Source organism: Pseudophryne corroboree, chromosome 11 (assembly GCF_028390025.1).
Source record: "Pseudophryne corroboree isolate aPseCor3 chromosome 11, aPseCor3.hap2, whole genome shotgun sequence".
NCBI classification, from domain to species: domain Eukaryota; kingdom Metazoa; phylum Chordata; class Amphibia; order Anura; family Myobatrachidae; genus Pseudophryne; species Pseudophryne corroboree.
Window position 1 is genome coordinate 220,756,268 of NC_086454.1, and position 26,250 is coordinate 220,782,517.

The 26,250-nt window shown below is 45.5% G+C and overlaps 1 protein-coding gene across 4 annotated transcripts in view; it reads left to right on the plus strand.

Moving 5' to 3' along the window:
* DUS2 (dihydrouridine synthase 2) overlaps nt 1-26,250 on the plus strand; it is a 625,618-nt gene that overhangs the window by 94,279 nt on the left and 505,089 nt on the right. For all 4 annotated transcript variants that reach the window (XM_063945271.1, XM_063945269.1, XM_063945270.1 and 1 more), the window contains one exon: nt 2,055-2,146. In XM_063945271.1, coding sequence (XP_063801341.1) covers nt 2,055-2,146 — 92 coding nt within the window. The remainder of the gene's footprint in view (nt 1-2,054; nt 2,147-26,250) is intronic.

Consider the following 26,250-nt stretch of genomic DNA (forward strand, 5'->3'; position numbering starts at 1 on the left):
CCAGGGATCCTCACAAGGTAATTTGGATTTCGCTGCACTTGGCAGGACCGTCGCAGCCCTTTGACTGGGTCACCCGAGATTGAACTGAGATGGTAGCTAGAGAAATAGAGTCCAAACAGAATTGAGATGCTGACCGGACTGGTACCGGAATGATGACACATCTAGATTAGAACCAAACTGGAGTGCTGACTGGGCTGGAACCCAGTGGAGCTGGACTTCGAACCAGACTGGAATGCAATGGAATGCAAAGGAGCTGGACTTGATCCCAGACTGGAATGCAGGAGAACGAGACTGGAATGCAGTAGAGCATAGGTCTGCAAACTCGGTCCTCATTACTCCACACAGTGCATGTTTTGCAGGTCTCCTAACAGAATCACAAGTGAAATAAATTAATTTCACCTGCGGACCTTTTTAAAATGTGTCTATTAGTAATTAATACACCTGTGCACCTGCTGGGTTACTTGCTAAACATGCACTGTGGGGGGTAATGAGGACAGAGTTTGCAGACCTATGCAGTAAAGCCAGACTTGGAACTGGACTGGAATGGAATGCAATTGAGCCGGACTTGGGACTGGACTGGAATGCAGTGGAGCTGGACTTAAAACTGGACTGGAGATGCAATGGAGCTGGACTTGGAACTGGACTGGAATGCAGTGGAGCCGGACTTGGAACCGGACTGGAATGCAATGGCGCCGGACTTGGAACCAGACTGGAATGCAATGGCGCCGGACTTGGAACCAGACTGGAATGCAATGAAGCTGGACTTGGAACCGGACTGGAATGCAATGGCGCCGGACTTGGAACCGGACTGGAATGCAGTGGAGCCGGACTTGGAACCAGACTGGAATGCAATGTAGCCGGACTTGGAACCGGACTGGAGTGCAATGGAGTGGGATATGAGGTATCTAGAACGCTGAGGAGTGCAGCAACAGGGCTCACACACTGAGCTGTGCGACTTATGGAACTGGCAACTGGTATCCTGAGAAGCATGAAGCTTTATACACTTGGACTGTCCTGGATTGGTTGGGGAGTCGGCTGAGCTAAAGCCTAGCCCGGGATTGGACTGGATCCGATCACCTGTGCAGAAGCAAGATGGCACAGCTGGTCTTGCGGGAATCGCGCAATGAGGGATGCCGCAGCACTTTGTTGATCCTGGAAGCACTGCCGTGGTTGCACACCACCGCCGGAGTGAGTGAACCCGCACCAAAGGCCAGACAGGTAAGTATCAGAGATTAACCTGTGAAACGCCAGTGGCCATGACACAGATCTTTGATTGTAACTCTGCAAAATGATGAACAACATGTAAACATATAAATTGTGCAACCGTGAACACCCCTGTTATAGCCAAATTACTGCATATTCCAGATCAATTCCCATCCAATCGCATAGAACATTCTGTTTTCTCCATAATAGTGGCTTGAAGCTTATAAGTTAGGAAAAGTGAACCATTGGTTAAATACGAAAAAAAAAGAATACAACTTTGTTTGCTATGCTTGACTTAAAGCCCATACCACTCGAAGACTTGAAAGATAAACAATTTGGAAGATGAAAGATTTCCCTTGAACACCATGACAAACTATATTGAGTGTACAGACTGAGAGATTTTACAAACGATCTGAATGACTAACGATCTGCTCTGCTGGGATTGAAGGGATTGAGAAGCATGCGTGGAAGACTGATGACCTGCTTCAAACGAGAACTGGAACGCGCATTGTTCGTTTGCTGTGTACACACTAGATGATTTGAAAGATAATTCAAAACCATCATTATCGCTCAAATCAATTGAAAAAAATCTTCTAGTGTGTATGGGCCTTGAGATCTCATAGTTCTAAATGCTCGTATAACTACACTTTATTTCTGTTAATCATATACTGTACTTTAGTTTTACCTACTTTTGTCTTCTAAGTACTTCTATGTATATATATTTTTTTTTTTCTGTGAAAGAAGAAAATATTGTTTATTAAAATTTTGAGTATTTCATCTGTTCACTCCATACTAAATGCTACAGGTCAAGTGTTGTACTAAAGTAGCACATTTTCTTGTTCTTCCTCCAGAAGTTCTCCAGACAGTGGACTACATCGCTCCCACAGAGAGAATAATTTTTCAGACCTGTGAGAGGGAGAAAGGCCGGATTGTTTTCCAGATGGTGAGAGCCTTTCTTCTTTTGAAATGTAGTCTAGAAAAGTTGTGGTTGTAGAGATTGTTGTTGGTTCCACATTTAGGTTCAGTTACCAATATCGGCCCCATACACATTGGACAATTTCAGGCTAAAAATAAACGATAACGTTGTTTAATAAACATAAATGTCGTCATTGTTTATTTTTTAGTCAGAAATCGCCTAGTGCGGTGGTTCTCAACCAGGTCATATCCAGGTCATCTAGCCGTTGAACAGGTGTATTCATTACTCACTGACACATTATAAAAGACCACAGGTGGAGCAAATAATTTAATTTGCAATGCGGTGTTGAGACCTGGAAAATATGAACTGTTGGGGGGGTACTTGAGGGCCGAGGTTGAAAACCACTGGCCTGGTGTATACCCGCCTATAGATCAACATATTGTACAATTGCCACATCAGCCTTTAGGGTTCTTTATTAAGGGTGATCTAACTTGCACTTGTGATAATAGACCATACTGATTAATTTTAGTTTTTCTTGTGCATATAGCAGGGTATATATGTCATTGCTTCGTAAATAAAGCCAATAATGTTCTAAATTCTGCCTTCTAATTGTTACAGTCACTTGTCTGTGACAGGTTTTATTTTATTATACTAAGTAACAAATATCAGCACCATAAAAATGAGAGATCTAAGATTTCATGCAAAGTGAAATATAGGCAATAATAGAGATACAAGAAAGACTTAAGGTATATAAGCAGTAATCAGTAAGTGTACTAGAGGTGAAATAACCAATAACAGGATATGTAACAAAAATAGTAGTACAGGTTGAGTCTCCCTTATCCAAAATGCTTGGGACCAGAGGTATTTTGGATATCGGATTTTTCCGTATTTTGGAATAATTGCATACCACAATGAGATATCATGGCGATGGGACCTAAATCTAAGCACAGGATGCATTTGTTACATATACACCTTATACACACAGCAGGAAGGTCATTTTAGCCAATATTTTTTATAACTTGGTGCATTAAACAAAGTGTGTGTACATTCACACAATTCATTTATGATTCATATACATCTTATACACACAGCCTGAAGGTCATTTAATACAATATTTTTAATAACTTTGTGTATTAAACAAAGTTTGTGTACATTGAGCCATCAAAAAACAAAGGTTTCACTATCTCACCCTCACTCAAAAAAGTCCGTATTTCGGAATATTCCGTATTTCGGAATATTTGGATATGGGATACTCAACCTGTAGTAATAATCTTTTATAGTTGTAATATAAGAGCATTTAAAGAATTTTACTCCCTAGAACATAAAATGTGTCGGAATTCTTACACATATCCGTTCACATCGTAATTCTTGGCATTAAAAGTGGTTATATTAATAAAATATTAAAGGGTTCTATGTATTCCGTTGATATACAGGAAGTAATGGACAACATCATTCACAATTATATTTTCTAAAAAAAAATGTATCCCTAATTGCAAAACACAAAGTCAGTAAAATTGACAGTGACATTGTGAGTAGTCTCATTCAATCACACAATAATAACAGAAAGCAGTACAGTCAATTATGTTATGCCATCAATATACGAATATCGAAAAACAAAGAATTGTAGTCAAAATTGTTGTTAACTGGAAACCAAATAACCGTTTCAACACATGACTGGCTGCAGCCAACTTCAACTTGACAGAGGGAAAAAGGTTGACAACAACTTGTATATAATAATTTCACCTAGATCCAGACATTACATTCAGTATCTCAACTGATCTACAATAGCTGGTTGTTTTGTTCTTGCTGAATATGGAGACTAACTATTCGGCCCAAATGCTTAAGTATTTTTTTTTTTTTCCATATATTTTGCCAAATATACAAACGTCTCATGTAGTAAGGTTTCATTTAGTAATGAAATCCAAGCTTGAAAGACCGGTGGTTCTGAAGCTAACCACAACCTGGCAATACAAACCTTAGCAAGTATACACATGTTGATAATGTAACGCCTATTTGAGGCATCCAGAACTTCCTTGTCAATTGCTGATAGTATACATGTTGTAGTGTTAATAACACTATCCCAGAACAAAACTAATCTGAGGCAGGACCAAATCAAATGTCAGAAACTTCCCTCCAGGGATCCACATTTTAGGTCTGTTCGGGCTATGGGTTCCCCTAATATGACAAAGTCACTGCAGTGTAATATAAACCCTGTGAAGGAGGAAGAGCTGTATTTGTTGATACTTAACTGTAGTAGGAGAGAGACGCTGGGCACCCAGGGCAATCGTCCATAAATCATCAGGATTTAAACCCAGATCCAACCTCCCACTTAAGTTTGGGAGGACAAGGGATCAGTGGTGTGCCTGTTGTATGTCTGAATATATAACTGAATCTAAGTGCCTATTTACTCTGCTCTGTAGTAGAGTTTTAACTGGTGAATCAATATTAATTGGAGGGGCATCTGCAAACTGTGCCTTAATAGCATCTTTCAGCTGGAGGTACCTTTTTTTTGTTGGCTCAAATCAGGGAAGATGATAGACTATCAGTCTGTGTAAAAAAATTTAGAGGGCTACATGTCTGTGACTGCTGAAGAGCATATAGGAGTTTAGGATTAAAAACTATTTTAATCAGATTTACTCTTCCAGTAACAGTCAATGGTAATCTTCCCCCAAATTGGCACCTAGAACATAAATTACCTGTGGGGTGATATTTAAGGGGAAATATTGCTGAGGATTATTAGTTACCCATATTCCCAAATATTTGAAAGTGTCTAAACATTTCAGAGGGATAGGGATTGGGGAAGTAATCGATATTCTACCCATTAGTGGAGTAATGCAGGACTTGTCCCAGTTAATCAAAAAGCCATAGTAGCGACCGTATGCGTTAATTATATAAAAGACCTTGGGCATAGAGTTGGCGTAATCATGAATAAAAAGCAATGCATCTAAGGCAATTCTATCTTCTTTTGAGCCAATTTGAAGCCACCTTATATCATTACTAGCCTGTATTGGGCATGCCAGGGTTTCAATGGCGATTCCAAAAAGGGTGGGAGATAAGGGATACCCTTGTCATAGAGAGAGAAGGGTTGAGAGACGTAGCAATTTACGGAGATCCTAGCTACAGGAGCACAGTAAAGTAATTGCACAAATTTAATAAACTTTGGACTAATGCCAAAACTGGAAATTATTCCCACAAGAACACCCATTCCACCAAATCGAATGCCTTAGCGGCATTTAAAGAGTCGATAATGGAATTGTGGGGCTCTTCTTGAGGAACCTGCAAATGGGTAAATGTCTGAGATTTACGGATGTGGATTTACTAGGCATAAATCCTGGATGAATAATGTGTTATAACCTGAATCAAGCTAGCAGCTAACACCTTAGTCACAATTTTAGTCCACGTCCTAGTGGATGCTGGGGACTCCGTCAGGACCATGGGGAATAGCGGGCTCCGCAGGAGACAGGGCACATCTAAAAAGCTTTTTAGGTCACATGGTGTGTACTGGCTCCTCCCCCCATGACCCTCCTCCAAGCCCCAGTTAGGTTTTTGTGCCCGTCCGAGAAGGGTGCAAACTGGATGGCTCTCTTAAGGAGCTGTTTAGTAAAGTTTTTTTTTAGGTTTCTAATCAGTGATTCCTGCTGGCGACAGGATCACTGCAACGAGGGACTTAGGGGAGAGATCTCCAACTCACCTGCGTGCAGGATGGATTGGGATCTTAGGCTACTGGACACTGAGCTCCAGAGGGAGTCGGAACACAGGTCAGCCTGGGGTTCGTCCCGGAGCCGCGCCGCCGATCCCCCTTACAGACGCTGAAGAAAGACGGCGGAACGGAGGTCCGGAAACAGGCGGCAGAAGACTTCACAGTCTTCAGAGAGGTAGCGCACAGCACTGCAGCTGTGCGCCATTGTTGCTACACGGCTCACTGACACGGTCACGGAGGGTGCAGGGCGCTGCTGGGGGCGCCCTGGGCAGCAATATAAATACCTATTTGGCAAATAAATACATCACATATAGCCATTAAGGCTATATGTATGTATTTAACCCAGGCCAGTTTTCCTAATAACCGGGAGAAAAGCCCGCCGTGAAAGGGGCGGAGCTTATTCTCCTCAGCACTCAGCGCCATTTTCCTGACCAGCTCCGCTGGTGAGGAAGGCTCCCACTCTCCCCTGCACTACAGAAACAGGGTTAAAGAGAAGGGGGGCATAAATTGGCGATATAATTATATATTAAGAGCCCATATATAGAAACAACACCTTCTAGGGTTGTTATATACATTATGGCGCTTTTGGTGTGTGCTGGCAAACTCTCCCTCTGTCTCCCCAAAGGGCTAGTGGGTCCTGTCCTCTATCAGAGCATTCCCTGTATGTGTGTGCTGTAGGTCGGTACGTGTGTGTCGACATGTATGAGGAAAATGTTGGTGAGGAGACGGAGAAAATTGCCTGTAATGGTGATGTCACTCTCTAGGGAGTCGACACCAGAAGATGGCTTACTTATGGAATTACGTGATAATGTCAACACGCTGCAAGCCGGTTGACGACATGAGACAGCCGGCGGACAAATTAGTATCGGTCCAGGCGTCTCAGACACCGTCAGGGGCTTGTAAAAACGCCCATTTACCTCAGTCGGTCGACAGACACTGACACGGACACTGACCCCAGTGTCGACGGTGAAGAAACAAACGTATTTTTCCTTTAGGGCCACAAGTTACATGTTAAGGGCAATGAAAGAGGTGTTACGTATTTCTGATACCACAAGTACCACAAATAAGGGTATTTTGTAGGGTGGGAATAAACTACTTGTAGTTTTGCCTAAATCAGATAAATTAAATGAAGTGTGTGATGATACGTGGGGTTCCTCCGACAGAAAGTTATGGGCGGTATACCCTTTTTCCCGCCAGTAGTAAGGGCGAGTTGGAAAACACACCTTAGGGTGGACAAGGCGCTCACACGCTTATAAAAAAACATGGCGTTACCGTTTCCAGATACGGCCGCCCTCAAGGAGCCAGCTGATAGGAAGCTGGAAAATATCATAACAGTATATACACACATACTGGTGTTATACTACGACCAGCAATCGCCTCAGCCTGGATGTGCAGCGCTGAGGGGGCTTGGTCGGATTTCCTGACTGAAAATTTTGATACCCTTGACAGGGACAGGATTTTATTGTCTATAGAGCATTTTAAGGATGCATTTCTATATATGTGTGATGCGCAGAGGCATATTTGCATTCTGGCATCAAGAGTAAATGTGATGTACATATCTGCCAGACGAAGACACGACAGTGGTCAGGTGAGGCAGATTCCTGACGGCATATGGAAGTATTGCCGTATAAAGGGGCGGTCCATTGGACCTGGTGGCTATGGCAACAGCTGAAAAATCCACCTTTTGTTACCCCGAGTCACATATTGGCAGAAAAGGACACAGTCTTTTCAGTCTCAGTCCTTTCGTCCCCATACGGGCAGGCGGGCGAAGGCCAGTCATATCTGCCCAGGGGGAGAGGAAAGGGAAGAAGACTGCAGCAAGCAGCTCATTCCCAGGAACAGAAGCTCCTCACGGCTTCTGCCAAGTCCGCAGCATAACGCTGGGGCCGTACAAGCGGACTCAGGTGCGGTAGGGGGTCATCTCAAGAGTTTCAGCAACACTCGCAAGGGAACTCCGGGATCCTACATGTAATATCCCAGGTGTACATTGGAAATTCGAGACGTCTCCCCCTCACACAATTCACAGGCTGTATTCCCAGCAGGTGATAATCAAAGTACCCTTCTTACAACAAGGAAGGGGGTAGTATTCCACACTATATTGTGGTACTGAAGCCAACCGGCTCGGTGAGATCTGAAATATTTGAACACTTACATACAAGCGTTCAAATCAAGATGGAGTCACTCGAAGCAGTGATAGCGAACCAGGAAGAAGGGGACGATATGATGTCACTGGATATCAGGGACGTTTACCTACAGGTCCAAATTTGCCCTTCTCACCAAGGGTACTTCAGGTTCCTGGTACAGAACTGTCACTATCAGTTCAGACGCTGCCGTTTGGATTGTCCACGGCGCCCCGGGTCTTTACCAAGGTAATGGCCGGAATGAGGATTTTTCTTAAAAGAAACATGGACGCTTTCCTGATAAGGGCAAGGTCCAGAGAACAGTTGGAGGTCGGAGTAGCACTATCTTAAGTAGTTCTACGACAGCACGAGTGGATTCTAAATATTCCAAAATCGCAGCTTTTTCCGACGACACGTCTACTGTTCCTAGGGAAGATTCTGGACACAGTCCAGAAAAACGTGTTTCTCCCAGTGGAGAAAACCAGGGAGTTATCCGAGCTAATCGGGATCCTCCTAAAACCAGGAAAAGTGTCAGTGCATCATTGCACAAGAGTCCTGGTAAAAATGGTGGCTTATTACAAAGCAATTCCATTCGGCAGATTTCCCGCAAGAACTCTTCAGTGGGATCTGCTGGACAAATGGTCCGGATCGCATCCTCAGATGCATCAGCGGATAACCCTATATCCAAGGAAAAGGGTGTCTCTCCTGTGGTGATTACAGAGTGCTCATCTTCTAGAGGGCCGCAGATTCGGCATTCAGGATTGGATGCCGGTGACCACGGAGGCCAGCCTGAGAGGCTGGGGAACAGTCACACAGGGAAAAAATTTCCAGGGAAGTGTGATTAAGTCTGGAGAATTCTCTCCGCATAAATAAGCTTAGAGCAAATTTATAATGCTCTAAACTTAGCTAGACCTCTGCTTCAAGGTCAGCCGGTATTGATCCAGTGGGATAACATCACGGCAGTCGCCCACGTAAACAGAAGGGCGGCACAAGAAGCAGGAGGGCAGTGAAAACTGCAAGGATTTTTCGCTAGGCGGAAAATCATGTGATAGCACTGTCAGCAGTGTTCTTTCCGGGAGTGGACGACTGGGAAGCAGACTTCCTTAGCAGGCATGACCTCCACCCGGGAGAGTGGAAACTTCATAGGGAAGTTTTTCAACATGATTGTGGACCGTTGGCAAAGACCAAAGGTGGACATGATGGCGTCCCGCCCGAACAAAAAACGGGACAGGTATTCCGCCAGGTCATGAGACCTTCAGGCGATAGCTGTGGATGTTCTGGTAACACCGTGGGTGTACCAGTCTGTGTATGTGTTCCCTCCTCTGTTTCTCATAACCAGGGTATTGAGAATTATAAGACATAGAGGAGTATGAACTATACTAGTGGCTCCGGATGGGCCAAGAGGGACTTGGTACCCGGAACTTCAAGAAATGCTCACAGAGGACTAAGGGCCTGGGGAGCTAAGAAGGGACTTGATTCAGCAAGTACCATGTCTATTCCAAGACTTACCGCGGCTGCGTTTGACGGCATGGCGGTTGAATGCCGGATCCTGAGGGGAAAAGGCATTCCATAAGAGGTCATACCTACCTTGGTCAAAGCCAGGAAGGAGGTGACCGCACAACGTCATCACCACATGTGGTGAAAATATGTTGCGTGGGTGAGGCCAGGAAGGCTCCACGACGAAAATTCAACTAGGTCGATTTCTACACTTCCTGAAAACAGGAGTGTTTTGGACCTCAAATTGGGGTTCATTAACATTTAAATTTCGGCCCTGTAGATTTTCTTCCAGAAAGAATTGACTTCAGTTCCTGAAGTCCAGATTGTAAAGGATGTATTGCATATACAGCTTTTTTGTGCCCCTAGGGGCACCGTGAGATCTCAACATAGTGTTGGGATTTCTTAAAATCATATTGGTTTGAACCGCTCAAATCTGTGGATTTGAAATATCTCACATGGAAAGTGACCATGCTATTGACAAATATCTCACATGGGAAGTGACCATGTTGTTAGCCCTGGCCTCGGCCAGGCGATTGTCAGAATGGGCGGCTTTGTCTTACAAAAGCCCATATTAAAATTTTCCATTTGAACAGGACAGAACTGGGACTCGTCTCCAGTTTCTTCATAAAGGGGTGTCAGCGTTTTCACCTGAAACAACCTCTTGTGGTGCCTGCGGCTACTAGGGACTTGGAGGACTCCAAGTTACTAGACGTGGTCAGGGCCCTAAAAATATATATATATATATATAGTTAGGACGGCTGGAGTCAGAAAGTCTGACTTGCTGTTTATACTGTATACACCCAACAAGCTGGGTGCTCATGCTTCTAAGCAGTCTATTGCACGCTGGATTTGTAGTACAATTCAGCTTGCACATTCTGTGGCAGGCCTGCCACAGACGAAATATGTAGATGCCCATTCCACAAGGAAGGTGGGCTCATCCTGGGCGGCTGCCCGAGGAGTCTCGGCATTACAACTTTGCCGAGCAGTTACGTGGTCAGGGGAGAACACGTTTGTAAAATTTTACAAATTTTGATACTCTGGCTAAGGAGGACCTGGAGTTCTCTCATTCGGTGCTGCAGAGTCATCCGCACTCTCCCGCCCGTTTGGGAGCTTTGGTATAATCCCCATGGTCCTGACGGAGTCCCCAGCATCCACTAGGACGTTAGAGAAAATAAGAATTTACTTACCGATAATTCTATTTCTCGTAGTCCGTAGTGGATGCTGGGCGCCCATCCCAAGTGCGGATTGTCTGCAATGCTTGTACATAGTTATTGTTACAAAAATCGGGTTATTACTATTGTTGTGAGCCATCTTTTCGGAGGCTACTTCGTTTTGTTATCATACTGTTAACTGGGTTCAGATCACAAGTTGTACGGTGTGATTGGTGTGGCTGGTATGAGTCTTACCCGGGATTCAAGATCCTTCCTTATTGTGTACGCTCGTCCGGGCACAGTACCTAACTGAGGCTTGGAGGAGGGTCATGGGGGGAGGAGCCAGTACACACCATGTGACCTAAAAAGCTTTTTAGATGTGCCCTGTCTCCTGCGGAGCCCGCTATTCCCCATGGTCCTGACGGAGTCCCCAGCATCCACTACGGACTACGAGAAATAGAATTATCGGTAAGTAAATTCTTATTATAACCTGAATCAAGCTAGCAGCTAACACCTTAGTCACAATTTTGACATCCAGAGGTAAAAACGATGTAGGACGGTAGGAATCTGGGTTCCTAGGGTCCTTATCTGGCTTAGGTATTACAACAATTAATGCTTCTGACATTGAACATGGAAGTGAAACCTGTTCAAACAGTTGTGAAAAAATCTTGTGTAAATGGGGCACACAAATGTGTTTCTCTTACGTCCTAGAGGATGCTGGGGGCTCCGTAAGGACCATGGGGTATAGACGGGCTCCGCAGGAGACATGGGCACTCTAAAGACTTTAGAATGGGTGTGCACTGGCTCCTCCCTCTATGCCCCTCCTCCAGACCTCAGTTAGATCCTGTGCCCAGAGGAGACTGGGTGCACTGCAGGGGAGCTCTCCTGAGTTTCTCTGAAAAATACTTTTTGTTAGGTTTTTTATTTTCAGGGAGCACTGCTGGCAACAGGCTCCCTGCATCGTGGGACTGAGGGGAGAGAAGCAGACCTACTTGAATGATAGGCTCTGCTTTTTAGGCTACTGGACATTATTAGCTCCAGAGGGTCGGAACACAGGTCTCACCCTCGCCGTTCGTCCCGGAGCCGCGCCGCCTTCCTCCTCACAGAGCCGGAAGATAGAAGCCGGCTGAGTATTAAGAAGAAAAGAAGACTTCACAGGCGGCAGAAGATTTCAGATCTTCACTGAGGTAACATGCTGCGCGCCATTGCTCCCACACAAACACACACAGCGGGCACTGTAAGGGTGCAGGGCGCAGGGGGGGGGGCGCCCTGGGCAGCAATAAAAACCTCTAGGGACACTGGCATATAAAGTAGATACTGGGGAGGCAGTATATTAATAAACCCCCGCCAGTAAAAATAATTTGAGCGGGACCGAAGCCTGCCGCTGAGGGGGTGGGGCTTGGTCCTCCAGCACTAACCAGCGCCATTTTCTCCACAGCACACTGCAGAGAAGCTGGCTCCCCGGACTGTCCCCTGCTGAACATGTTACAGAGAGCAAAAAAGAGGGGGGGGGGCACATTTAATTGGCGCAGTGAGTGTATTTATATATTTATATAAAAGCGCTGTACTAACTAGGATTTTATTCCAGTGTCCGGTGGCGCTGGGTGTGTGCTGGCATACTCTCTCTCTGTCTCTCCAAAGGGCCTTATTGGGGGACTGTCTCCATATAGATATATCCCTGAGTGTGTGGGAGTGTCGGTACGTGTGTGTCGGCATGTATGAAGCGGAAGGCTCATCTAAGGAGGAGGTGGAGCAGATGATTGTGATGTCTCAGTCGGCAACGCCGACACCTGATTGGTTAGATATGTGGAATGTTTTAAATGTAAATGTGGCTTTATTACATAAGAGATTGGACAAAGCAGAGTCCAGGGTTGAAACAGGGAGTCAATCAATGGCTTTGACTGTGTCACAGGGCCCTTCAGGGTCTCAAAAACGTCCCCTGTCCCAAGTAGCAGAGACTGATACCGACACAGATTCTGACTCCAGTGTCGACTACGATGATGCGAGGTTACACCCAAGGGTGGCCAAAAGTATTCATTATATGATTATTGCAATAAAAGATGTTTTACATATCACAGATGACCCCTCTGTCCCTGACACGAGGGTATGCATGTTTAAGGAAAAGAAACCTGAGGTAACCTTTCCCGCATCTCATGAGCTGAACGCGTTATTTGAAAAAGCTTGGGAAACTCCAGACAAAAAACTGCAGATTCCCAAGAGGATTCTTATGGCGTATCCTTTCCCTGCACAGGACAGGGTACCGTGGAAATCCTTGCCCAGGGTGGACAAGGCTTTAACGCGCTTATCCAAGAAGGTGGCGCTACCGTCTCCAGACACGGCGGCCCTCAAGGATCCTGCTGATCGCAGACCGGAAACTACCTTAAAATCAATTTATTCATGTACGGGTGCTTTGCTCAGACCGGCAATAGCATCGGCTTGGGTTTGTAGTGCGATAGCAGCTTGGACAGATACCTTGTCAGCTGACATTGATACCCTAGATAGGGATACCATTTTATTGACCTTAGGTCACATAAAAGACGCAGTCTTATATATGAGAGACTCTCAGAGAGATGTTGGGCTACTAGGTTCAAGAGCCAACGCCATGGCGATTTCTGCTAGGCGAGCCCTGTGGACCCGCCAATGGACCGGTGATGCCGACTCAAAGAGGCATATGGAAGCTTTGCCTTACAAGGGTGAGGTGTTATTTGGGGAAGGTCTCGCAGACCTGGTTTCCACAGCTACCGCGGGTAAATCTACTTTTTTGCCTTGTGTTCCCCCACAGCAAAAGAAAACACGACAATATCAGATGCAGTCCTTTCGGTCGCATAAATCCAGAAGAGGTCGGGGCTCTTCCTTCCTCGCCAGAGGTAAGGGTAAAGGGAAAAGAATGCCTGCCACGGCTAGTTCCCAGGAGCAGAAGTCCTCCCCGGCTTCTACTAAATCCACTGCATGACGCTGGGGATCCATTGAGGGAGTCTGCGCCGGTGGGGGCACGTCTTTGACTCTTCAGCCACGTCTGGGTTCAGTCAGACGTGGATCCTTGGGCGATGGAAATTGTATCCCAGGGCTACAAGCTGGAATTCGAAGAGGTGCCTCCGCGCCGATTTTTCAAATCTGCTTTACCAGCTTCTCCCCCAGAAAGGGAGATAGTTTTAGCTGCAATTCAAAAGCTGTGTCAACAACAAGTGATTTGTCAAGGTTCCCCTAGTTCAACAGGGGAAGGGGTACTATTCAACCCTGTTTGTGGTTCCGAAACCGGATGGCTCGGTAAGACCCATTCTAAATCTAAAATCCCTAAACCTATACTTGCAACGTTCAAATTCAAGATTGAATCGCTCCGGGCAGTTATCTCCAGCCTGGAAAGGGGGCATTTTATGGTGTCACTGGACATTACGGATGCATACCTTCATGTCCCCATATATCCCCCTCATCAGGCGTACCTGAGATTCGCTGTACAGGGCTGTAATTACCAGTTTCAGACGTTGCCGTTTGGGCTTTCCACGGCCCCGAGGATTTTCACCAAGGTAATGGCGGAAATGATGGTGCTCCTGCGCAGGCAGGGAGTCACATTATCCCATACTTGGACGATCTCCTGATAAAAGCGAGATCGAGAGATCAGTTACTGAAAAGCGTGTCGCTCTTCCTGAGAGTGCTCCAGCAGCATGGCTGGATTCTAAATCTACCAAAGTCACAGTTGGTTCCAACGACTCGGCTATCGTTCTTAGGCATGATTCTGGACACAGAACAAAAGAGGGTTTTTCTCCCGATGGAAAAAGCCCAGGAACTCCAGAACATGGTCAGAGACCTGTTAAAACCGAACAGAGTGTCAGTTCATCAATGCACTCGAGTAATGGGAAAAATGGTGGCGACCTACGAGGCGATCCCCTTCGGCAGGTTTCATGCAAGGACGTTTCAGTGGGACCTTCTGGACAAGTGGTCCGGGTCCCATCTTCAAATTCATCAGAAAATAAGCCTGTCCCCCAGGGCCAGGGTGTCTCTCCTGTGGTGGCTGCAGAGTGCTCACCTTCTAGAGGGTCACAGGTTCGGCATTCAGGACTGGGTTCTGGTGACCACGGACGCGAGCCTCCGAGGATGGGGAGCAGTCACACAAGGAAGAAATTTTCAGGGACTATGGTCGAGCCAGGAGGTTTGTCTACACATCAACATTCTAGAATTAAGGGCCATATACAACGGCGTACGACAAGCGGAGAATCTTCTTCGCGACCTACCGGTTCTGATTCAATCAGACAACGTCACAGCCGTAGCTCATGTATACCGCCAAGGCGGGACAAGGAGCAGAGTGGCAATGGCGGAAGCCACCACAATTCTTCGCTGGGCAGAAAATCACGTAAGCGCTCTGTCAGCAGTCTTCATTCCGGTAGTGGACAACTGGGAAGCAGATTTCCTCAGCAGATACGATCTCCATCTAGGAGAGTGGGGACTTCATCAAGTAGTTTTTGCAGAGATAACAAGTCTTTGGGGACTTCCTCAAATAGACATGATGGTGTCACGCCTCAACAAGAAGATTCGGAGGTATTGTGCCAGGTCAAGGGACCCCCAGGCAGTAGCGGTAGACGCCCTGGTGACACCGTGGGTGTTTCAGTCGGTTTATGTGTTCCCTCCTCTTCCTCTCATCTCAAAAATATTGAGAATCATAAGACGAAAAAGAGTTCGGACAATACTTATTGTTCCAGATTGGCCTCGAAGGGCCTGGTGTTCAGATCTTCAGGAGATGCTCACAGAAGATCCATGGCCTCTTCCTCTCAGGGAGGACCTGTTGCTGCAGGGGCCCTGCGTATTCCAAGACTTACCGCGGTTACGTTTGACGGCATGGCGGTTGAACACCGAGTCCTAGCTGGGAAAGGTATTCCGGAGGAAGTCATCCCTACTCTGATAAAGGCTAGGAAGGAGGTGACGGCGAAACATTATCACCGTATCTGGAGGAAGTATGTATCTTGGTGTGAAGCCAAGAATGCTCCTACGGAAGATTTCCATTTAGGCCGTTTTCTCCACTTTCTACAGACAGGAGTGGATATGGGCCTGAAGTTAGGCTCCATTAAAGTTCAGATTTCGGCCGTATCTATATTCTTTCAGAAGGAATGGGCTTCTCTTCCAGAAGTCCAGACTTTTGTAAAGGGAGTGCTGAACATTCAGCCTCCTTTTGTGCCCCCAGTGGCACCTTGGGACCTTAACGTGATTTTCCATGTGGATCGAGCAGAGTTGAGGACGCGTCCTCAATTTTTGCCTAAGGTGGTTTCATCGTTTCATATGAACCAACCTATTGTGGTGCCGGTGGCTACGGGAGACTTGGAGGATTCTAAGTCCCTGGATGTAGTCAGGGCCTTAAAAATTTACGTAGCCAGGATGGCTCGGATTAGGAAAACAGAGGCACTGTTTGCCCTGTATGCGGCCAACAAGGTTGGCGCTCCTGCTTCTAAGCAGACTATTGCTCGCTGGATCTGTAACACGATTCAGCAGGCTCATTCTACGGCTGGATTGCCATTACCAAATTTGGTAAAAGCCCATTCCACTAGGAAGGTGGGCTCTTCTTGGGCGGCTGCCCGAGGTGTCTCAGCGTTACAGCTTTGCCGAGCAGCTACTTGGTCGGGTTCAAACACCTTTGCAAAATTCTGCAAGTTTGATACCCTCCGCGCTTTATGTACACTGTATCAAATTAAATCAAACTATAGTGTGCAGTCTGTCATGTAGAATACTTGACTCAGTAGAACTTCAAAGATACGTATAAATCAATTTATATTCAATAATCTTTAAAAATGACACAATTTAAATGAATAAGCAGCATATAGTTTGCAACAAATAGCTATTGAGTATTAACCACAATCGATATGGCACACAATATATTAAGGTTAATTTGTTATATTTACTGCATAAAATTAACATACACTGGCGTCCCAGTGTTTATTAAAATGTCCCGCAAGGAATAATCACAGCCTTGTAATGAAGAGCTCTATAGATATTGGTGTATCATTATTATTACTTACAACGTCTTGGAACGGCCATGGGGACCAGGTTTGCATGTAGTTTTGCCAACCTCTATATGGGCCGCTTTGAAGAAGAATACATCTGGAGCGGCCCATATAGAGAGAACCTGGTCCTCTATGGCCGTTACATAGACGATTTATTCATTATTTGGAATGGAGGGGCACAATTAGCACAAGATTTTAAGTTTTTAAATGATAACACTTATAATTTGAAGTTCACTCACAATTTTGATTTATACACTACTCATTTTCTAAATATCACATTATCAATTAATAATAATAAAATTATCTCAACAAATTATATTAAACCAGTAGGGACAGGGAACTACCTTCATTATTCAAGTGGTCATTATAAACTGTGGATAAAAAATATCCCAAAGAATCAAATTATTAGAGTGAGACGCAATTGTTCAGAAGATTTAGCCTTCCAATCACAAGTTGAGATCCTTTTACACCAATTCAATGAGAGGGGATATCCACCACATATATTGGAGGATTCCAAAAGGTTTGCCAACTCACTTATGAGAAAAAATTCAGAATTGGAGGCAACTAACAAAGTTTTTTCTTTTATAACAACGACAAAAAAACTTAAAACTAAGACCAGTGACACACTCACAGTAGACTCGTTGAAATTGACGAGGAGTGAGTCCTTTGGAGTTCTACGTACAGGTTATTAAAGATCACCATTTGCTCGGAACAGAGCCGTGGTAATTATACGGCAGTCTTTAAATCAGCTGTAATCAGTTTTAAGAAGTATATACCCATATGTGCACAGATATATAAACGGACCCTGTCTACTTAACATCTCAGGAACCAGCACATGGGTAATTATACACCAATATCTATAGAAGCTCTTCATTACAAGGCTGTGATTATTCCTTGCAGGACATTTTAATAAACACTGGGACGCCAGTGTATGTTAATTTTATGCAGTAAATATAACAAATTAACCTTAATATATTGTGTGCCATATCGATTGTGGTTAATACTCAATAGCTATTTGTTGCAAACTATATGCTGCTTGTTCGTTTAAATTGTGTCATTTTTAAAGATTATTGAATATAAATTGATTTATACGTATCTTTTAAGTTCTACTGAGTCAATTCTACATGACAGACTGCACACTATAGTTTGATTTAATTTGATACAGTGTACATAAAGCGCGGAGTATATATTTTTCTCTTTTTGCTTTTTATATAGTTTGCAACCTAGCTAGTTGTCTTACTCAGCTGCTTTTGATGCACTATTAATTAATTAATAATTGCTACTAGCGCCGGAAGATAAACAGTTGGGGACATTTGTCCTGTTCTGTTTTTTCCCACAAGTTTGATACCCTGGCAGATGAGGACCTCATGTTTGCTCAATCGGTGCTGCAGAGTCATCCGCACTCTCCCGCCCGGTTTGGAGCTTTGGTATAATCCCCATGGTCCTTACGGAGTCCCCAGCATCCTCTAGGACGTAAGAGAAAATAATATTTTAAACCTACCAGTAAATCTTTTTCTCTTAGTCCGTAGAGGATGCTGGGCGCCCGTCCCAGTGCGGACATATTTCTGTAAGGCTTGTATTTAGTTGTTGCTTACATAAGGGTTATGTTACAGTTAAGATCAGTCTTTGGCTGACACTGTTTTGTTCATACTGTTAACTGGTTGCGTATATTCCAAGCTATACGGTGTGGCTGGTGTGGGCTGGTATGAATCTTGCCCTTAGATTAACAAAAATCCTTTCCTCATACTGTCAGTCTCCTCTGGGCACAGTTTCTCTAACTGAGATCTGGCGGAGGAGCATAGAGGGAGGAGCCAGTGCACACCCATTCTAAAGTCTTTAGAGTGCCCATGTCTCCTGCGGAGCCCGTCTATACCCCATGGTCCTTACGGAGTCCCCAGCATCCTCTACGGACTAGGAGGAAAAGATTTACCGGTAGGTTTAAAATCTTATTTTCTTATAAAATTCTGATGGGATTCCATCAGCACCCGAAGCTTTACCAGCGGGAGACGCCTTAATAGTAGTGATGAGCGGATTCGGTTTTACTCTGTTCTCAAAACAGAATCTTATTGGCTATCCAAAACACGTGACACCCGTAAGCCAATAAGATGCCGTTTTGAGAACCGAGTAAAACCGAGTAAAACCGAATCCGCTCATCACTACTTAATAGTGGCTTCAATCTCCTCTAGTGTTAACGGGACATCAAGAAGGTCCCGGGCTTCACTAATCAGAGTGGGCAAAGAAATATTATGTGCATAAGTCCGAAGCTCTTGCAGGCTACAAACTAATCTAATATTATAAAGCTGTTTATAATATGATAAAAATTCAGATGTAATCTCTGGAATTTGTACTAAAACTGCGCCATCCGATCTTTAATAAAAAGAATGGCTAATGGGGAATAATTATTTCTCTATCGTCCTAGTGGATGCTGGGGTTCCTGAAAGGACCATGGGGAATAGCGGCTCCGCAGGAGACAGGGCACAAAAAGTAAAGCTTTTCCAGATCAGGTGGTGTGCACTGGCTCCTCCCCCCATGACCCTCCTCCAGACTCCAGTTAGATTTTTGTGCCCGGCCGAGAAGGGTGCAATTCTAGGTGGCTCTCATAAAGAGCTGCTTAGAGAAAGTTTAGCTTAGGTTTTTTATTTTACAGTGATTCCTGCTGGCAACAGGATCACTGCAACGAGGGACAGAGGGGAGAAGAAGTGAACTCACCTGCGAGCAGGATGGATTGGCTTCTTGGCTACTGGACATCAGCTCCAGAGGGACGATCACAGGTACAGCCTGGATGGTCACCGGAGCCGCGCCGCCGGCCCCCTTGCAGATGCTGAAGTAAGAAGAGGTCCAGAATCGGCGGCTGAAGACTCCTGCAGTCTTCTAAAGGTAGCGCACAGCACTGCAGCTGTGCGCCATTTTCCTCTCAGCACACTTCACACGCAGTCACTGAGGGTGCAGGGCGCTGGGGGGGGGGCGCCCTGGGAGGCAAATGTAAACCTATATAAAGGCTAAAAATACCTCACATATAGCCCCCAGAGGCTATATGGAGATATTTAACCCCTGCCTGTATTCACAAAATAGCGGGAGACGAGCCCGCCGAAAAAGGGGCGGGGCCTATCTCCTCAGCACACGGCGCCATTTCCTCTCACAGCTCCGCTGGTCAGGACGGCTCCCAGGTCTCTCCCCTGCACTGCACTACAGAAACAGGGTAAAACAGAGAGGGGGGGCAAATTTAATGGCAATATCTTGATATATATAAAGCAGCTATAAGGGAGCACTTATTATAAGGCTATCCCTGTCATATATAGCGCTTTTTGGTGTGTGCTGGCAGACTCTCCCTCTGTCTCCCCAAAGGGCTAGTGGGTCCTGTCTTCGTTTAGAGCATTCCCTGTGTGTCTGCTGTGTGTCGGTACGTGTGTGTCGACATGTATGAGGACGATATTGGTGTGGAGGCGGAGCAATTGCCAAATATGGGGATGTCACCTCCTAGGGGGTCGACACCAGAATGGATGCCTTTATTTATGGAATTACGGGATAGTGTCAACACGCTAAAGCAGTCGTTTGACGACATGAGGCGGCCGGACAATCAATTAGTGCCTGTCCAGGCGCCTCAAACACCGTCAGGGGCTGTAAAACGCCCTTTGCCTCAGTCGGTCGACACAGACCCAGACACAGGCACTGATTCCAGTGGTGACGGTGACGAATCAACCGTATTTTCCAGTAGGGCCACACGTTATATGATTTTGGCAATGAAGGAGGCGTTACATTTAGCTGATACTACAGGTACCACTAAACAGGGTATTATGTGGGGTGTGAAAAAACTACCTATAGTTTTTCCTGAATCAGAAGAATTAAATGACGTGTGTGATGAAGCGTGGGTTGCCCCTGATAAAAAGCTGATAATTTCAAAGAAATTATTGGCATTATACCCTTTCCCGCCAGAGGTTAGGGAGCGCTGGGAAACACCTCCTAGGGTGGACAAGGCGCTAACACGCTTATCAAAACAAGTGGCGTTACCTTCTCCTGAGACGGCCGCACTTAAAGATCCATCAGATAGGAGGATGGAAAATATCCAAAAAAGTATATACACACATGCAGGTGTTATACTACGACCAGCTATAGCGACTGCCTGGATGTGCAGTGCTGGGGTAGTTTGGTCAGAGTCCCTGATTGAAAATATTGATACCCTGGACAGGGACAATATTTTACTGTCGTTAGAACAAATAAAGGATGCATTTCTTTATATGCGTGATGCACAGAGGGATATCTGCACACTGGCATCACGGGTAAGTGCTATGTTCATTTCGGCCAGAAGAGCTTTATGGACGCGACAGTGGACAGGCGATGCGGATTCAAAACGGCATATGGAAGTTTTGCCGTATAAAGGGGAGGAGTTATTTGGAGTCGGTCTATCAGATTTGGTGGCCACGGCTACAGCCGGGAAATCCACCTTTCTACCTCAAGTCACTCCCCAACAGAAAAAGGCACCGACTTTTCAACCGCAGCCCTTTCGTTCCTTTAAAAATAAGAGAGCAAAGGGCTATTCATATCTGCCACGAGGCAGGGGTCGAGGGAAGAAACAGCAACAGGCAGCTCCTTCCCAGGAACAGAAGCCCTCCCCGGCTTCTACAAAAGCCTCAGCATGACGCTGGGGCTTCTCAAGCGGACTCGGGGACGGTGGGAGGTCGTCTCAAAAATTACAGCGCGCAGTGGGCTCACTCGCAGGTAGATCCCTGGATCCTGCAGATAATATCTCAGGGGTACAGGTTGGAATTAGAGACAGATCCACCTCGCCGTTTCCTGAAGTCTGCTTTACCAACGTCCCCTTCCGAAAGGGAGACGGTTTTGGAAGCCATTCACAAGCTGTACTCTCAGCAGGTGATAGTCAAGGTACCTCTTCTACAACAAGGGAAGGGGTATTATTCCACTCTATTTGTGGTACCGAAGCCGGATGGCTCGGTAAGGCCTATTCTAAATCTGAAGTCCTTGAACCTGTACATAAAGAAGTTCAAGTTCAAGATGGAGTCACTCAGAGCAGTGATAGCGAACCTGGAAGAAGGGGACTTTATGGTATCCTTGGACATCAAGGATGCGTATCTCCACGTTCCAATTTACCCCTCACACCAGGGGTACCTCAGGTTCGTTGTACAAAACTGTCACTATCAGTTTCAGACGCTGCCGTTTGGTTTGTCCACGGCACCTCGGATCTTTACAAAGGTAATGGCCGAGATGATGATTCTTCTTCGAAGAAAAGGCGTATTAATTATCCCATACTTGGACGATCTCCTAATAAGGGCAAGGTCCAGAGAACAGCTAGAGATGGGATTAGCAATATCTCAAGAGGTGCTAAAGCAGCACGGATGGATTCTGAATATTCCAAAATCCCAATTAATGCCGACAACTCGTCTGCTGTTCCTAGGGATGATTCTGGACACGGTTCAGAAAAAGGTTTTTCTTCCCGAGGAAAAAGCCAAGGAGTTATCCGACCTGGTCAGGAATCTCCTAAAACCAGGAAAGGTGTCTGTACATCAATGCACGCATCTTCAGATGCACCTGCGGATAACCCTGTCTCCAAGGACAAGGGTATCTCTTCTGTGGTGGTTGCAGAGGGCTCATCTATTGGAGGGCCGCAGATTCGGCATACAGGATTGGATCCTGGTGACCACGGACGCCAGCCTGAGAGGCTGGGGAGCAGTCACACAAGGAAGAAACTTCCAGGGAGTGTGGTCGAGCCTGGAAAAGTCTCTTCACATAAACATTCTGGAACTAAGAGCAATCTACAATGCTCTAAGCCAGGCGGAACCTCTGCTTCAAGGAAGACCGGTGTTGATCCAGTCGGACAACATCACGGCAGTCGCCCATGTAAACAGACAGGGCGGCACAAGAAGCAGGAGTGCAATGGCAGAAGCTGCCAGGATCCTTCGCTGGGCGGAGAATCACGTGATAGCACTGTCAGCAGTGTTCATCCCGGGAGTGGACAACTGGGAAGCAGACTTCCTCAGCAGACACGATCTTCACCCGGGAGAGTGGGGACTTCATCCAGAAGTTTTCCACATGCTAATAAACCGTTGGGAAAGACCAATGGTGGACATGATGGCGTCTCGCCTCAACAAAAAACTGGACAGGTATTGCGCCAGGTCAAGAGATCCGCAGGCAATAGCTGTGGACGCGCTGGTAACACCTTGGGTGTACCAGTCGGTGTATGTGTTTCCTCCTCTGCCTCTCATACCAAAGGTATTGAGAATCATACGGCAAAGCGGAGTAAGAACGATACTAGTGGCTCCGGATTGGCCAAGAAGGTCTTGGTACCCGGAACTTCAAGAGATGGTCACGGACGATCCGTGGCCTCTACCTCTAAGACAGGACCTGCTTCAGCAGGGACCGTGTCTATTCCAAGACTTACCGCGGCTGCGTTTGACGGCATGGCGGTTGAACGCCAGATCCTAAAAGGAAAAGGCATTCCAGAAGAAGTCATTCCTACCTTGATTAAGGCAAGAAAGGAAGTCACCGCGAAGCATTATCACCGCATTTGGCGGAAATATGTTGCGTGGTGCGAGGATCGGAGTGCTCCGACGGAGGAATTTCAACTGGGTCGTTTCCTACATTTCCTGCAATCAGGATTGTCTATGGGTCTCAAATTGGGATCTATTAAGGTTCAAATTTCGGCCCTGTCAATATTCTTCCAAAAAGAATTGGCCTCAGTTCCTGAGGTCCAGACTTTTGTCAAAGGAGTACTGCATATACAGCCTCCTGTGGTGCCTCCGGTGGCACCGTGGGATCTAAATGTAGTTTTAGATTTCCTCAAATCCCATTGGTTTGAACCACTAAAAAATGTGGATTTGAAATATCTCACATGGAAAGTGACTATGTTACTGGCCCTGGCGTCCGCCAGGAGAGTATCTGAACTGGCGGCTTTATCTTATAAAAGCCCTTATTTAATTTTCCATTCGGATAGGGCAGAGCTGCGGACGCGTCCGCATTTTCTCCCTAAGGTGGTATCAGCGTTTCACCTGAACCAGCCTATTGTAGTGCCTGCGGCTACAAGCGACTTGGAGGACTCCAAGTTGTTGGACGTTGTCAGAGCTTTAAAAATATACATTTCAAGGACGGCTGGAGTCAGAAAATCTGACTCGCTGTTTATACTGTATGCACCCAACAAGTTGGGTGCGCCTGCTTCTAAGCAGTCGATTGCTCGTTGGATTTGTAACACAATTCAACTTGCACATTCTGTGGCAGGCCTGCCACAGCCTAAATCTGTTGAGGCCCATTCCACAAGGAAGGTGGGCTCATCTTGGGCGGCTGCCCGAGGGGTCTCGGCATTACAACTCTGCCGAGCAGCTACGTGGTCAGGGGAGAACACGTTTGTAAAATTCTACAAATTTGATACCCTGGCAAAGGAGGACCTGGAGTTCTCTCATTCGGTGCTGCAGAGTCATCCGCACTCTCCCGCCCGTTTGGGAGCTTTGGTATAATCCCCATGGTCCTTTCAGGAACCCCAGCATCCACTAGGACGATAGAGAAAATAAGAATTTACTTACCGATAATTCTATTTCTCGGAGTCCGTAGTGGATGCTGGGCGCCCATCCCAAGTGCGGATTATCTGCAATACTTGTACATAGTTATTGTTAACTAATTCGGGTTATTGTTTAGGGAGCCATCTTTCAGAGGCTCCTCTGTTATCATACTGTTAACTGGGTTTAGATCACAAGTTGTACGGTGTGATTGGTGTGGCTGGTATGAGTCTTACCCGGGATTCAAAATCCTCCCTTATTGTGTACGCTCGTCCGGGCACAGTACCTAACTGGAGTCTGGAGGAGGGTCATGGGGGGAGGAGCCAGTGCACACCACCTGATCTGGAAAAGCTTTACTTTTTGTGCCCTGTCTTCTGCGGAGCCGCTATTCCCCATGGTCCTTTCAGGAACCCCAGCATCCACTACGGACTCCGAGAAATAGAATTATCGGTAAGTAAATTCTTATTATTTATTAATTTATTATATTCATTATTTGAGGCGCTATTTAGCAGTTTTGTCTTTTTCTTTTTGCCATCCGATCTTTGTAGTTCTACTAGAAACACGCTCCCTTTGGGCTAGGTAGGCCAGGTACCTACCTGGTCTATCTCCCATGGTATAAAAAGAATGGGAAGTGTAAAGGCATTTATATTTTACCTTCTCTTCCAAATATTCCTTTCATGCTTTCTGAGCAATAAACCATGCTGATTTGGGGATAAGCAACTGGCTGGATAGCAGGGTACAGCGAGTAGTAGTACTCAACCTGGTCCGCAGTAGTCAGCGGTATACCACAAGGGTCCGTACTCTGTCCACTACTGTTCAACATATTTATCAATGACCTAGAAATAGGCCTGGAAAGCACAGTGTCAATCTTTGCAGATGATACTAAACTGTGTAAGGTAATTAACTCGAAATTGGATGTGGAGTCCTTACAAAATGATCTATCTAAACTTGAACTCTGGGCATCTAAATGGAAAATGAGGTTCAATACAGACAAATGCATGGTTATGCATTTCGGGACTAAAAACAAATGTGCAGCCTACATACTAAATGGGGAACGACTAGGTAAAACAAATTTGGAAAAGGATTTGGGGGTACTCATTGATAATAGGCTTAATAAACATTCACAATGTCAAAGCGCAGTAAAGAAGGCTAGTAAGGTGCTAGCGTGCATAAAACGGGGAATTGAGTCAAGGGACTCGGATGTAATGCTACCGCTGTATAAAGCATTGGTACGTCCGCACCTGGAATATTGTGTTCAGTTTTGGGCACCACTGTATAAAAAAAGATATCGGTGAACTCCAAAGGGTTCAAAGGCGAGCTACTAAATTGATTAAAGGCCTAGAGGGACTGGATTATGAGGAAAGGCTTAAAAGGGTTGAATATGTATACACTAGAAAAGAGGCGTCTAAGAGGGGATATTATTAATATCTTCAAATATGTAAAGGGGCATTACAAAGAGTTATCAGAGGAATTCTTTATTAACACAGTTTAGGACACGTGGGCGCTCGCTGCGGCTGGAGTAGAGAAAGTTCCGAATGCGACGGAGGAAAGGGTTCTTCACTGTTTGAGCAATTAGGATGTGGAATTCCCTGCCAGGAAGGTGGTAATGGCGGACTCTGTAAATGGATTTAAAAAAGGAATGGATATATTTCTGAATGAAAATGATATCCAAGGTTATAATATTTAAAATACCAAAATGGTTAATCCGGGGGTTATATGAGTTATAGTTGTTAACTGGTCATAAAACATTACTCAGCGGGTATGTAGACTCATTACAACTTAATACAGGTTGAACACGATGGGCAATTTGCCTCTTTTCAACCTCAATTACTATGTTACTATGTAGAGGTGTCCAAGCCAGCTCAGAATAGACACATAGAATAAACACCCAGGTTTTCTAAATTCAAATTCACGACTGTTGTGTGGGTGGGTGTGTAGGTGTTTGTTTGTTTTTTAAATCAAGGTTCCCCTGAGAAGAAAAGGTTTGAATGTATACCATTATAGCGATTTCGACACTCCCTCACTGTTAAGCTCAAAATATTTGCGCCATGCTGCCTCCAACTCTAAGCCCAAGCCCATGTGTGTCAACAAAATAGGATTACGGCCACGCTGACAATTCAAATCCTTACTAAGCTTTATGGGAGAATGGTCAGAGATACCTCTATTCTCATATT